Source organism: Phyllobates terribilis, unplaced genomic scaffold (genome assembly GCF_046119375.1).
Source record: "Phyllobates terribilis strain yellow unplaced genomic scaffold, ASM4611937v1 Scaffold_7__3_contigs__length_470593459, whole genome shotgun sequence".
Classification (NCBI taxonomy): Eukaryota; Metazoa; Chordata; class Amphibia; order Anura; family Dendrobatidae; genus Phyllobates; species Phyllobates terribilis.
This window is the reverse complement of record NW_027362767.1, coordinates 170,956,645-170,970,550: the sequence shown is the minus strand read 5'-3', so window position 1 is coordinate 170,970,550 and position 13,906 is coordinate 170,956,645. Positions and strand designations below refer to the sequence as shown.

Sequence of the window (13,906 nt, the reverse complement as noted above, 5' to 3'; positions counted from 1 at the left end):
TCACGGCTACTAAGAGTTGACTGTGTGGAAGACAGACCGGAGGTGGTGGTGCCCAGGTAACTGGAAGTATTATCTGCTATCCAATTAATAACCTGTTCACACTGATCAGTTCTCAATACTGGTGTTGTTCTGTGCTTCCCTAGTAATTCGGTCAAGAAGTGGGAGCGAGAAGATGTGGCTGTTGGTTGTGGCACATTTTCACCTTGGCCACGGCCCCGTCCTCTGCACGAACCATCACCAGAACGTCCACTTCCACGTCCCTTGCCACGCGCCTTGCCCATTGTAAATGAAGTAAAATAGCTTACACTTGCACTATCAATGGAAAAAGGGTAATAAAGAGTAGATTAGAACCGTGGAAGAGGAAAAGCACAGTTATTGTTTACTGGGGTATACCACACTTTTTTAAATAGAGATATTTGCGGCTGAACAGTGAGCGACACACTCAAACTGCTTTTTTTTTTAGATACCAAAGGCCCAAAACTGGATAGTACAGCGATTTGACCCGTGGAACTGCGAAACCACACTGGGATGTCGGGCCTACACAAGACTATTTTCAACAGATATATTTTTGTGTCACAACAGTCAGGAGACACTACTGTTTTTCTTTACGGAAAAAACTACCAAAAGCTGAATAATAGAGATTTTTTACCGAGGCATGGCAAAACTACAGTTATTGTTTACTGGGGTATACCACACTTTTTTAAATAGAGATATTTGCGGCTGAACAGTGAGCGACACACTCAAACTGCTTTTTTTTTAGATACCAAAGGCCCAAAACTGGATAGTACAGCGATTTGACCCGTGGAACTGCGAAACCACACTGGGATGTCGGGCCTACACAAGACTATTTTCAACAGATATATTTTTGTGTCACAACAGTCAGGAGACACTACTGTTTTTCTTTACGGAAAAAACTACCAAAAGCTGAATAATAGAGATTTTTTACCGTGGGATGACAAAACCACAGTTATTGTTTACTGGGGTGTACCAGACTTTTTTAAATATATAGATTTGCGGCTGAACAGTGAGCGACACACTCAAACTGTTTTTTTTTTACAAATGGCCCAAAATGGATAATACAGAGGTTTGAACCGTGGAAGTGCAAAACAACACTTCTGTTTCTCTAGCCTACACCAGACTATTTTCAACAGTTATATTTGTGTCTGAAAAATCAGAGACACGCTTTTTTTTGGGGGGGGGACGACACACCAAAAGGTTAATAAGACGGGTATTTGTACAGTGTGAAGGAGGAAAAAAAAAGGAGGATTTAGATGAAAAAAAAAGGATTCTTCCTGACCCCCGACACCTGGTGTTAAGTCCAGCAATTTCAGCAACAGGAGCACACAGGACTGTATTGCAGCGTTTGCTGGTATAACCACTGTGTCTCCTATACATCCTGCCTGCCTGATATCTGGGATGGATATTAGTCCTGAAAAGGACTGTTTGTTTGTTCTGGCAGCCATTACAGACCCAACACTAACTATTTCGCAGTTTATATCTCTCCCTAAATCAGCAGCGCTGTCCCTACACTGTCTAATCCGGAGCGACTGTGTCCAAGATGACGGCGCCCGGTTTTAAATACTCGAGGTGACGCTGTGCGGCCAGCCAATCACTGTAATGCCCACAACCAACATGGCTGCAGCATTACAGTGACTGGCTGGCAATCCCTGCATGTTCATTGGCTCTGTAAAGAGCGCCAAACATGCAGGGCGGAGACGCGAGCTCCCGCCCGAGTAACCCGGAAATGCTCGGTGCTCGCCGAACATCCCGAGTAGCGTGATGCTCGGGCGAGTACCGAGCAGTGTCGAGCATGTTCGCTCAACACTAATTACGACCAAAATTACATAAAATCATTACAAATTGTAGCCTATATGCTATTCCGATGTATAATCTATATTACTGTAAAGTTTCATGCAAATCCGTCCAGTAGTTTTTTCATGAAAGAGTAACAAACATACATACTCACAAACTTTCGCATTTAGAATATTAGTAGGATTAGTAGGATGATGGTAGGGTATGAGATATATTTTTTGTCTTTTGTAGGTTTTACAACATCACCTAGTCTGTGATTGGGGTACAAAAGTCCTTGGAGATGGAACCATGACTTGATCATCTTGATGAAAGTTAGGCAGTCTACACTTTCAGGGGACAGCCGGGTGCGCTTATCCATCAGGACACCACCAGCAGCGCTGAAGACACGTTCTGAGAGAACGCTGGCTGCTGGGCGCGATAAAACCTCCAAGGTGTGACAGGCGAGCTCAGGCCACTCATCTATTTTTGAAGACCAAAATGTCAAAGGGTCCAAACCCTCCCTGATGGTACTGATATTGAGTTCTATATACTCTTGCACCATCCTCTCCATTCGTTCAACATGTGTCAGACTTGTACACTGTTGTGCTGGTGCATGAGCTGGGCTAAAAAATGTGTGAAAGGACTCGCAGAAATTGCTTCTGCCACTTACACTGCTGCTGCTGCTAATGTTTTGGTGTTGATAAATTGATGTGCCGAAGGTTGTAAGTTTAGAGCTGAGATGCAAACTGTGTGCCTCTCTGCTGTCTTGGGGAAATCATTTCTTAAGGTTGTGAAAAGCATGTTTCGATACTCCAGCATTCACAGGTGCCTTTCCAGGGTGGGAAGCAACTGGCAAAACTTACTCTTATAACGTGGATCTAACAGAGTGGCAACCCAGTAGTCAGCACAATTTCTAATCATAGCTACATGGGGGTCATGTTGCAGATAGTGCAGAAAGAAGGCACTCATATGTCAGAGTCTTCCATGAGATCCAAGCCCATGCTGTGTTGGTGGCTGGGTAACTCTAATGCTTGTTTTCTCCGTCCCAACTCGCCAACCATGAACAACAGAGAGGGGATGATTATCTTCTTCATCTCCTGACAGTTGCCCGCCCATCACCTCTTCCTCCTCCGTTTGTTCCTTGGCTCTTACACCTTCACTAACAGTTTGTCTGGTATCACAAACCCCCCTCCATTGCAGTAATCCACCCTCCATTGGCACTCGCCTGTGTGACGACAGTCTGAAACTTTGAGACATTGTTATCCCTTACGCATCCTCCTCTTCCTCTGGGACCACTACCTACTCTGGCAAGCTATTGAAAGCCTGCTCCAGCATGTAGATGACCAGATTAGTGATGCTGATGACGGCATCGTCAGCACTAACCATCTTAGTAGCCATTTCAAAACTGTGCTGTAGAGTGCAGAGATCCTTAATCTTTGCCCACTCCGTAAAGGTGATATGCCCCACCTCCATACTGCATTGGCCAAGACAATACGACATAAAGTCAGGGCTCGTTGCTGCTGCCACAGTCGCTGCAACATGTGCATAGTGGCACATGTCACCATGTCAGCACAATACATATTAACCTGTTAACTGGCGTGGACAAAGACTTCTGTATTGATGCAAGTCGATGACCTGAGGGGTGCGAATGGCAGAAATGAGCACACAGCTTCCGTGCTTTCTGCAGCAGCTCATCCAAGCCAGGATAGTGGCAGAGAAATTACTGTACCACAAGGTTGAGGATGTGAGAAATGCAAAGCATGTGTGTGAGCTTGCCTTGGCGTAGGGATGCCACCAGGTTTGCACCGTTATCGGACACGGCCTTCCCTGGCTCCAGATTCAACGGAGACAGCCATTGCTCAAACTCAGCCTGGAGAGCTTTTCACAAGTCTTCAGCTGTATGACTGCGATCTCCAAGGCTTATTAATTTTAACACTACCTGATTGTGGTTAGCCTTGGCTGCACAGTACGAATGTGGTGTGGATTCACTCTGCACTGTGTCTCATTAAGGCAGAGGTTGAGTTCTGCAAACCTTGGTGATTCCAAGACTTGTGGAGCAGCCCCTTCCCTGCCTGCCTCCTCAACCACCAGAGTCACCCAGTGCCCAGTCAGTGAGATGTAACGCCCTTGGCCATGCTTACTCGCCCAGGTGTATGTGGTGAAATGCACCATGGCAGACATAGATTTAGTCAAGGAATGGGTGATGTTGTCTGCAACATGCTGGTGTAGTGCAGGCATAGCTTTCTTAGAGAAGTAATGGCGACTGGGCAACTCGTACTGGGGGAGTGCGACAGCCTTCAGCTTTCGGAAACAGTCAGTATCTACCAGGCATAAAGGCAGCATTTCCGTGGCCAACAGATTGGAGGTGGTGGAGTTCAATATCTTCGCTTTGTCATGTGTATGAGAAAACAATCTTTTATGTGACCACAACTGTGGGACCGAGGGCTGGCTGCAGTGCTGAGATAGAGCGTAGAATGGTGAACCGGACAAATTGCTGGACCATGAGTGAGGTGTAGGCGGAGATGTCATGGTGGATTGAGAAAGATGTGGTGTGCTCTTTCTCTGAGATCGACCAAAAACAGCAGGTATGTCCGCTTCCGTTACAGATTACAGGCTCTCACTCAGCGTGACTGGAGTGGGTAAACAACCGGAGGTTCTGTGGTGGGAGACCTGGGTGACAATACTTGGCATGGTAACAGAGGAGAAGGAAGAAGCAACAGATGTGGTTGATGGGGTGCCTGATAGTTGTTGAGGTCCGATGGTCTGCATTTCATTACAGTGAGATTGCCAGAGTAATGCATGTTGATTGCTCAAGTGAAGGTTCATGCATGTAGTGGTCAAATTATTGCACTTTTCCCTTCTACTGAGTTTTTTCTTGCAAAGTTGGCAGAGAAGGTGAGTTGGCTCATCCTTTGCAGTGTCAAAAAAGGCCCAGGCAAGGCAACCCTTGCCACCCCTGCAAGCTGCAGACCCGTGACCACTGCTGGCCACAGCCACAGTTGTGGCTAAGGATGCAATGCTTGTCTTGGTTGTATCACACCATGTCTGTGCCGTAGAGCGCAACGTAACCTCATCATCTTCCTCCTCCTCCACCTCCTCAGATGAACTGCTCAGCTGCATGCCTCTGGGTGCACACCAAGTGGGATCTACAACCTCATCATCATCCAATGTGTTATCCCATTCCACGCCCAGAAAGTCACCCTCCTTTTCTTGCCCTGGCAGCACAGTACAGTCCGCGTGAGCCTCAGGTGTCTGAGTCTCATCAGGATCACCTCCTGCCCCGGGGGTTAACGTCTGGACATTGCATTTGCTTTCCTCCTCCTGACTCTGTGAATCTGTGGAGTACACTTCTGATGCCCATGGCATAGAATGTGTGAACAGCTCTGCAGACTCACCCATCTGTGGTTCCCTATAGTCAGTTGGGCGGCTGGACAGTTGTGACACGGGGGGGAAGCAAGGGTAATTGGGGTGCAACCTATGTGGACTGTACTGTATGCTATGTTGAGGTGGAAGAAGAGCAGGAGAGGCCACTTGAAGCAGCGCTTGCCATCCACTGGAGCACATGCTCTTTCTGGCCCTCATCAACAAGACGTACCGCTGTCCGGCTGCCAAAGAAAGGCAGTGGAGTAGCCCGTCTAGTAACAGAAGTTGTCAGTTGTCTTTGGCTAGGATGTGACAGTGTTAGTTTACTGGTGCTTTCACTAACATCACCACCTACCCCATATATAAATTGAACACCAAGCCTATTCCCTTTCCATTCCCTTTCTGCACAGAGCTGAATTTCAGCGGTACTAAATGACAAGGTAAAATATGGCTTGCTGTATCACGTTAGCAACTGAAAAAAAAATATATTTTTTTACTTTGCAACAGCTCTGCACACAGCTGAGTTTCAGCAACACTAAATGACAAGGTGAAATAAGGCTTGCTGTATCACTTTAGTAACAGAAGAAAGTATTTTTTTTTACTGTGGATCAGGCCTGTATAACAGAAGTGTAGCATCGGCGTCTCTGCCCCTTGCTAGGCAGAGACGCCGTCCCTCTCACCTCCCCGCTCCTGGCGCGGCGTCCTCTAGCGCTTCTCTCCCCCTGCTTCCGGCACGCGCTCCTTCCCCGGCTGTGTGCTTAGGGCGTGCGCGCGCGCTCCCCCTCTCTTAAAGGGACCGCGCACGCCGTCCTATGGAGTCCCCGGCCAATTGCCGGAGGACCTCCCATATATAAGGAACCTCCTCCAAAATGGGGGTGCCCGAGCAAAGTTGTTTGCACTGTGTCTGATCTGTGCTTCAGCCCTCAGGTCCCGCTGCTAGCCTGACTTCTCGTCCTGCCTGCCAGCCTGTTATCTGCCCGTTACCTGCCAGCCTTCTCACCTGGAGCGCTCACCTATTACCAGCCGGTTACCTGCCTTGGCTATCTGTCTGCTCACCTGGGATCATCCGCCTGCCTTGTCTGTCAGACCGCTCACCTGGGAGCGCCCACCAGTTACCTGCCAGTTACCTGCCTCGTCTGTCTGGCCACTTACCTGGGAGCACCCGTCTGTTACCTGCCTCGTCTGTCTGGCCGCTCACCTGGGAGCACCCGCCTGTTACCTGCCTCATCTGTCTGCCGGCTCACCTGGGAGCGCCCACCAGTTACCTGCCAGTTACCCACCTCATCTGTCTGCCCGCTCACCTGGGAGCACCTGCCTGTTTCCTGCCAGCCTGCCTGGAGACCCTGCCATCACTTGCTGTGACCACCTTCCTGGTAAACCTTAAGACTGCTACTTGCCCTGCTTTCTCCAACTGTGACCACCTTCTCTGCTACCAGAGACTTCCGCCTGCTTGCCATGTCCATCCACCATACTGGTCAGTCCCAGCCATCTGACCCGTGGGAGCCACCTGCTCTCTTACAAGGTCGTCCCCAGAGTAGCACCTGGTCCCTCAGCCCGGATCCTCCCTGGTCACGGTGTCATTTGCTGCCGTACGACCAGGGTCGGTTCGAATGGATACTTAGTCACGCCCCTCTGGGTCCTTCCTTGCACCTCGGCACAGAGGTTCCACCACCCGGACCCGTAACAAGAAGATATGCTCCTAACAATTTCAAACTGAGATCTCCCCTACTGTATCACGTTAGTAACAGAAGAAAGTATTTTTTTACTGTGGATGAGGCCAGTATAACATAGAATATATGCTCCAAACAATTTCAAACTGAGATCTCCCCTACTGTATCACATTAATAAAAGAAGAAAGTATTTTTTTAGTGTGGATGAGGCCTGTATCACATAGAAGATAAGGTCCAAACTATTTTAAACTGACATCTAGCCTGCTGTATCACATTAGTAACAAAAGAAAGTATTTTTTTAGTGTGGATGAGGCCTGTATAACATAGAAGATATGCTCCAAACAATTTCAAACTGAGATCTCTCCTACTGTATCATGTTAGTAACAGAATAAAGTATTTTTTAGTGTGGATGAGGCCTGTATAACATAGAAGATATGCTCTGAACAATTTCAATCTGAGATTTCCCCTACTGTATCACGTTAGTAACAGAAGAAAGTATTTTTTTAATGTGGATGAAGCCTGTATACAATAGAAGATTTGCTCCAAGAAATTTCAAACTAAAATCTAGCCTGTTTTATCACTTTTGTCACAGAAAAAAATAGATGTTTTTACTCTGCATACAGCTGAATTTCACCACCACAAAATGACAAACTGAGATATGGCGTGTCGCATCTTGTTAGGAACAGAAAAAAATTTTTTTTTTACTCTGCAGTGCACCAGCTCTGCACACAGCTGAATTTCACCACCACAAAATTACAAGGTGGGCTATGGCATACTGCATCATGTTAGTCACAGAAAAAAAATTGATTTTTGTACTCTGCATGAGCTCTGCATACAGCTGAATTTCACCGCCACAAAATGACAATGAGATATGGCTTGCTGGATCACGTTAGCAACTGAAATTTTTTTTTTACTGATCAACAGCTCTGCACACTGCTGAATTTCAGCGACACTATATGACAAGGTGAGATATGGCGTGTTGCATCACGTTAGCAGCTGAAAAAAATAGCTTTTTTTACTCTGCACACAGCTGAATTTCACTGACCACAAAATGACAAGGTGATATATGGCTTGCTGTATTACGTTAGCAACTAAAAAAAATAGATTTTTAAAGGTGTAATCGTGCATGGAGCACAATAAAAGCAATGCACAACAGACTTCTATGAAATGTGCCCTACTGTCTTTGTCTGGACCTCACTAATCGGCACAAGAAAAAAAAATCTGCTGTAAGGCCGATTTCACAGCCACCCAGGACACTAGCTATCTAAACTATCTAACATAGAAGCAACCGCAGAGCTAACTAGCTGAAATATCTAATGAATCCAGAAGCAGCGTCAGGAGTAGCCTCTCTGACCTGTTATAATCAAAAAATGGCATTAAAACAACATGTCCACTCTACATTCACCAGTAAATGTAATTTTAACATTTTACTACCTTATCTGGCAATGTGGTGTGTGAGACATCATCAGACAAATACAGAATGAACAATTATTTCCAGCTGATAATACAATTTAGCATCTGTCCCTATTTTAAAAGCAGCTAACATCATTATCAATACGAAATAGTTTTTTTTATTTTTTCAGCACGGAGTATAATACAAGAATCCCTGACTAGATGCCTGTAAGATGCTATCCCAATTGCTATAGGTCACCCGTATACGAATCTCAGATAAGAGAGATAATATAGGACAATAGAAAATAGAATTTAACTGGCTCTGAAGAGGTTTTTTGCACCACCAAGCTGTGAAGGATTGCAAGCAACCCTGTCTGCTTTCATCAATTTCTAATTACAGATCACCATTAAAAATTATGAATCGGTCAATGAATGCATGTAAAAAAGTTATGGATTGTTGTAGGGATGTATGCGACCAGAACAAACACTCATTTTCAGCTGATAATATCATCAATCCAGCGTTATCAATAGGTAATAGATTTTTTTTTCAGCACGGAGTATAATACAATAATCCTTGACTAGATGCCAGTAAGATGCTATCCCTGCTGCTATAGGTCACCCATACACGAATATCAGATAAGAGAGGTAATATTTTACAATAAAAAATAGATTTTAACTGGCCCAAAAAAAATTTTTTTGGACATGGCAGCAACAAACTGTGAAGGAACGCAAGCAACCCTGCCTGCTATCATTAATTTGTGACTAAAGATCACTGTTAAAAAATATGAATTGGTCAACGAGTGCACGGAAAATATCAAGTAATGCACTGTGGAAGTGATGTATTCAACGACAATGAACAACACTCATCTCCAGCTGATGATACCTTTCACCTGTTCCCTATTGTAAATGCAGATAACAGCAGTATCAATAGGGAATAGAATAGATTTTTTTTTCCACAGCAGCAGCAACAGTACGCAGTATAAGGCAATAATACTGGGCTGGATTGGTGTAATATGCTATCCATATTGCAATAGCTCAAACGTAAACAAATTTCAGATAAGAGAGGTAATATTGTAGAATATAGAATCTATTTGATCTGGCCTTTCCATTATTAAGGAGTGGGTCTCCTATACTGTTATTGTGTATATGGTATAATACCCCTGGTGGCACTAAAAACCATCTCTGAAAAAACGCTAGCCGCCAGGACCTCCAAGGCATAGAGAGACAGTTCATGCCACGTGTCCAGCTTGGACACCCAATAGTTGTAGGGCATAGAGGAATCACGGTGGATTGTGTAAGGCGGGATGGCACACCGGGAGAAATAGTGATGGCTAGGGACTGAGTGCCGAGGGACAGCCGCCACCATGAGGTTGTGGACAGCTTCTGTCCACACGAGCCGAAAAGGCACATTTCCAATGCAAACAGTTCAGAAATGTGGCAGTTTAGTATTGTGGCTTGTGGGTTGGTGGCTGCGCATTTGCGCTTGCGTTCCAAGGATTGGGGTAGGGATAACTGAAAGCTGCCCTAGGACAAGGACGTGGTTGCTGGCGGTGATGGCTGCAAGTGTGCAATGACAGGTGCCGGGTGGGAGGCATTTTTGCCTGTGCCATTGACAGGGGAGTGCACACACAACAGTGGAAAAGGCAGTCGTGTCACACGCAATTTCTGGACCCTGGCGTTTGGCCCACCTAGTCGGCTGCTTTGCTCTCATGTGCCTGATCATGCTGGTCGTGGTCAGGCTGGTAGTTTTGCTACCGCTGCTGATGCTGGCATGGCAGATGTTGCAAATAGCCTTTTTGAGGTTAACTGGACAGTCTTTAAAAAAGAGCCAGACTCTGGAAGACCTAACAGTTGGACTGGCAACTTTCCTCCTGTTGGTGTTCTGGGGAACAGTTGCCCACCTTATGCCTTTGTCTGTGGCCACCCCACCACTTGTTTCTGCCTGTTGTGGTACTACGCCTCCCTCCCACGATGCGCTGCTGTCCTTGCTATGCATGTCACCTTGCCAAGTTGGGTCAGTGACTTCATCGTCCACCACCTCGTCTTCCATGTACACACCCTGGGCCTCCTCCTGACTTGCTGGCAATTGTGTCTCATCATCATCATCCACCTCTTGCAACAGTAATTGCACTTTCCTACTGTCGCCTTCGTGTGACTGTAGCTGCTCAAATATTTTGGCATCGCTGCATGCGATCTCCTCTTGCCTCGCTTGAAGCAGGCTGGTCAAGAGGCCCAAATCTATAAATGGAAAAGTGAACAGCTCTTCGGAGTGTCCTGGTGTGGGATCACTTGTCCTAGGGCGCTCGGCATGGTGGGAGGAAGGAGGATCAGGGTGAGGAATATGTGGTCTGGACTCCTGGCTATTGAGACTGGACCCTCTGGAAAACAGGGTGGTGGTGGTGGCAAACTGACTGCCATCCAACCAACAACCTTTTTACACTGGTCTGGCTTCAAGAGTGGTGTTCTGTGGCCCCCTGGAAAGTGGGACAGGAAGGTATGCTGACATGATGTGGGTGCTTATTGTGCTCCCTCAGCAAGCACAATTTCAGCTTGCCCATGGCCTTGGCCTCTGCGTGCCCCATCACTATCACATCCACTTTCCTGTCCCTTGCCGCACACCTTGCCCATTTTAAATGGAGTATAATATTTGTCACGTTTCCAAAAATGTCAGGATTATTACCGAAGTAATATAGGATCATGTCTCATGACCACGGTTTTAGGCTGTGGCCTTATAGACATGGTATTGGTCAACGACCAAGTGTGAATAGGTTTAAGCACACAACTGGCAGACTTTAAATGGAGTAGAATACTTGTCACGTTCCCAAAAATGTCAAGATTATTACAGCGGCAATATCGGATCACTTGAGATGATGGGCAAGTTTCTCTGCTTCCACAATACAGCAATGCTATGAAAATCAACCAAATCTGGTTAAATGCTGCTAACAAGCAAATGGAGCAGTAAAATTTGTGTATTATATTGCTTTTCACCAAAATAATCAGGATTAAGAGCAGAAACATTATTAGCCCTGATATCTAGTACTATGGATATCTGTAACAGCAGCCGCAGACAGAACGTGCAACGGACCCTATTCTGTTGTATACACTCTCCACAGACTCTGCCTGCCTAACTCCTGCTATTACCAGGATTGATATGCATCAGGATTAGTCCATAGAAGGAATGCTAGTGTAGATTTGTAATTCTGTGGAATACCTCACTAAAACAACCGCCAATTCTCTCCCTCACTCAGCAGCACCTCTCCCTTCTCTGCCTGCTTGACCGGTACACTGTGATGAGCATAGGGTCCCGGGTCTTATATAGACCTGATGACGCTATGCGGGCAGCCAATCACTGTAATGCCACAACCAACATGGCTGCTGCATTACAGTGACTGGCAGGCAATCCCTAGACATAACGTTGATTTTTCTATTTTTATTGGTGCACTGATTTTTTTTTTCCTTACTTAAGGAAAAAAAAAAATCAGCGCACCAATAAAAATGGAAAAATCAACATTATGTCTAAACAGCGCCAAACATGCCGGGCGGGGACTTGAGCTTCCACCCGAGCATTTCAAAATTACTCGCCAAGCATCGAGCATCTCGACCACTGAGCTGCTCAGGCGAGTACTGAATAGTGGCAAGCATGTTCGCTAATCACTAGTGGTTGTATATTTTAGAGATCATCTTGAGGAAGGGGAAGGGAATTTTTGAGAGTAAGTCAAGCCAGGACCAGTTTCCCGCTGTCAGGAATTTTAGTTTAAATTGTTTAAGAATGTGAATGACATGGATATGTTGTTGGAAGTTGATAGGGTGTTTCTTAGCTTCCTTTGGCCATGAGTTTTCCATGGGGACTTTGTTAGTTAAGAAATAATATATTTTAACAAATAGGACCATAAATCATATATATTCACATATTTGGGATCAAGAAGGTATGGTATGGTGCAAATGGGAGCTAAAGCTGATGGGCTTTCTAAAGGTGGTAAGGTCTAAACTTGAGCCCTCTTAATTTTTAGGGTCATGGTAGTAGTGTCATCTAAATTATTATCTGTTAGGGGGAATAATTAGTCTTGATGTATTGACATGATTGTCTGCCAAGTAGGAGTTCAGAGTCACCTTTTTTAGCTTGTTTCTTGGTATGAACCAATTTCAATCATCTACCAAGGTGGATCACTTTATAGTAGAAGTGGATTTCTGGCAGTCGAAGGCCTCCTAATGATTTAGGGTGGGTATGAAGCTTATGTGATAGTCTAACTTTCTTATATTTCCATATGTTGTTCACTATCATCGTTAGGAAAGGCCACGTGATGCAAATTTCCCAGCATTATAAAAATCTAGGCTCCTCTAACCTTGTGCCAAAAAACAGCAGCTATGGGTTCTTCTCAGTAGCTGCCTAGCACTCCGAAAAGTCAAATGATGGAGGCCAACAAAGCTATAAGAAGGTAGCAAAGCATTTTCAAGTTGCACTTTCCTCAGTTCAAAATGTAATTAAGAAATGGCAATTACCAGGAACAGTGAAGGTCATGATAAGGTCTGGAAGACCAAGCAAAATTTCAGTGAGAGCTGCTCATAGTATTGCTAGAGAGTCAAATTGGAACCCCCCGCTTAACTACAGAAGACCTTCAGAAAGATTTAGCAGACTCTGGAGTTGTGGTACATTGTTCTACTGTTCAGAGACACCTGCACAAATATGATCTTCATGGAACAGTCATCAGATGAAATTTCAACAAATTCTTGATTCAAACATAACACCATCTGCAAAAAAGCTGAAGTTGAAAAAAAGGATGGTTTCTGCAAATGGATAATGATGTTAAACACATGTCAAAATCCACAATCGACTACCTCAAAAGGTGCAAGCTGAAGGTTTTACAATGGCCCTCACAATCCCCTAATCTAAACATCATTGAAAATCTGTGGCCAGTTCTCAAAATAGCAGAGCATGCAAGACGACCTGGGAATCTCACAGAACTGGAAGAATTTTCCAAGGAAGAAAGGACGAAAATCCCTCAAACAAGAATTGAAAGACTCTTGTCTGGCTAGAAAAAGCGTTTACAAGCTGTGATACTTTCAAAAGGGGGCGCTACTAGGTACCAACCTTTCAGATTGCCCAAACTTTTGCGTTGGCCCTTTTTCCTTTTTGTAATTTATAAAATGTAAAATATGACAATATTTTTTTGCGTAAAATACAATGCATCATCTTTAACTTTAGGCCTTTTAGATATCATTTCATCTTCAACTTGCTTTGCTGTTCACAAGTTCACAATAACAGTAATTTTGACCATGGGTGGCCAAACTTTTACATGCCACTGTACATGGTTTAAATACAGAAAACAATGTTAAAAAAAAGACCCAAGAGGAAAGGAAGGAGTATATACAATCACATGTCAAGACACTGCGCATGAGGTTGCACAATTACATACACTGCTCAAAAAAATAAAGGGAACACTCAAATAACACATCCTAGATCTGAATGAATGAAATATTCTCATTGAATACTTTGTTCTGTACAAAGTTGAATGTGCTGACAACAAAATCACCCAAAAATCATCAATGGAAATCAAATTTATTAACCAGTGGAGGCCTGGACTTGGAGTCACCCCCAAAATTAAAGTGGAAAAACACACTACAGGCTGATCCAACTTTGATGTAATGTCCTTAAAACAAGTCAAAATGAGGCTCAGTATTGTGTGTGGCCT

The 13,906-nt window shown here is 44.8% G+C and overlaps 1 protein-coding gene across 1 annotated transcript in view; it reads right to left on the bottom strand.

Moving 5' to 3' along the window:
* LOC141155451 (vomeronasal type-2 receptor 26-like) overlaps positions 1-12,498 on the bottom strand; it is a 72,532-nt gene extending 60,034 nt beyond the window's left edge. The window contains exon 1 of the mRNA XM_073642315.1: positions 12,372-12,498. Within this exon, the coding sequence (XP_073498416.1) occupies positions 12,372-12,498 (127 nt within the window). The remainder of the gene's footprint in view (positions 1-12,371) is intronic.
* Positions 12,499-13,906: the final 1,408 nt, after the last annotated feature.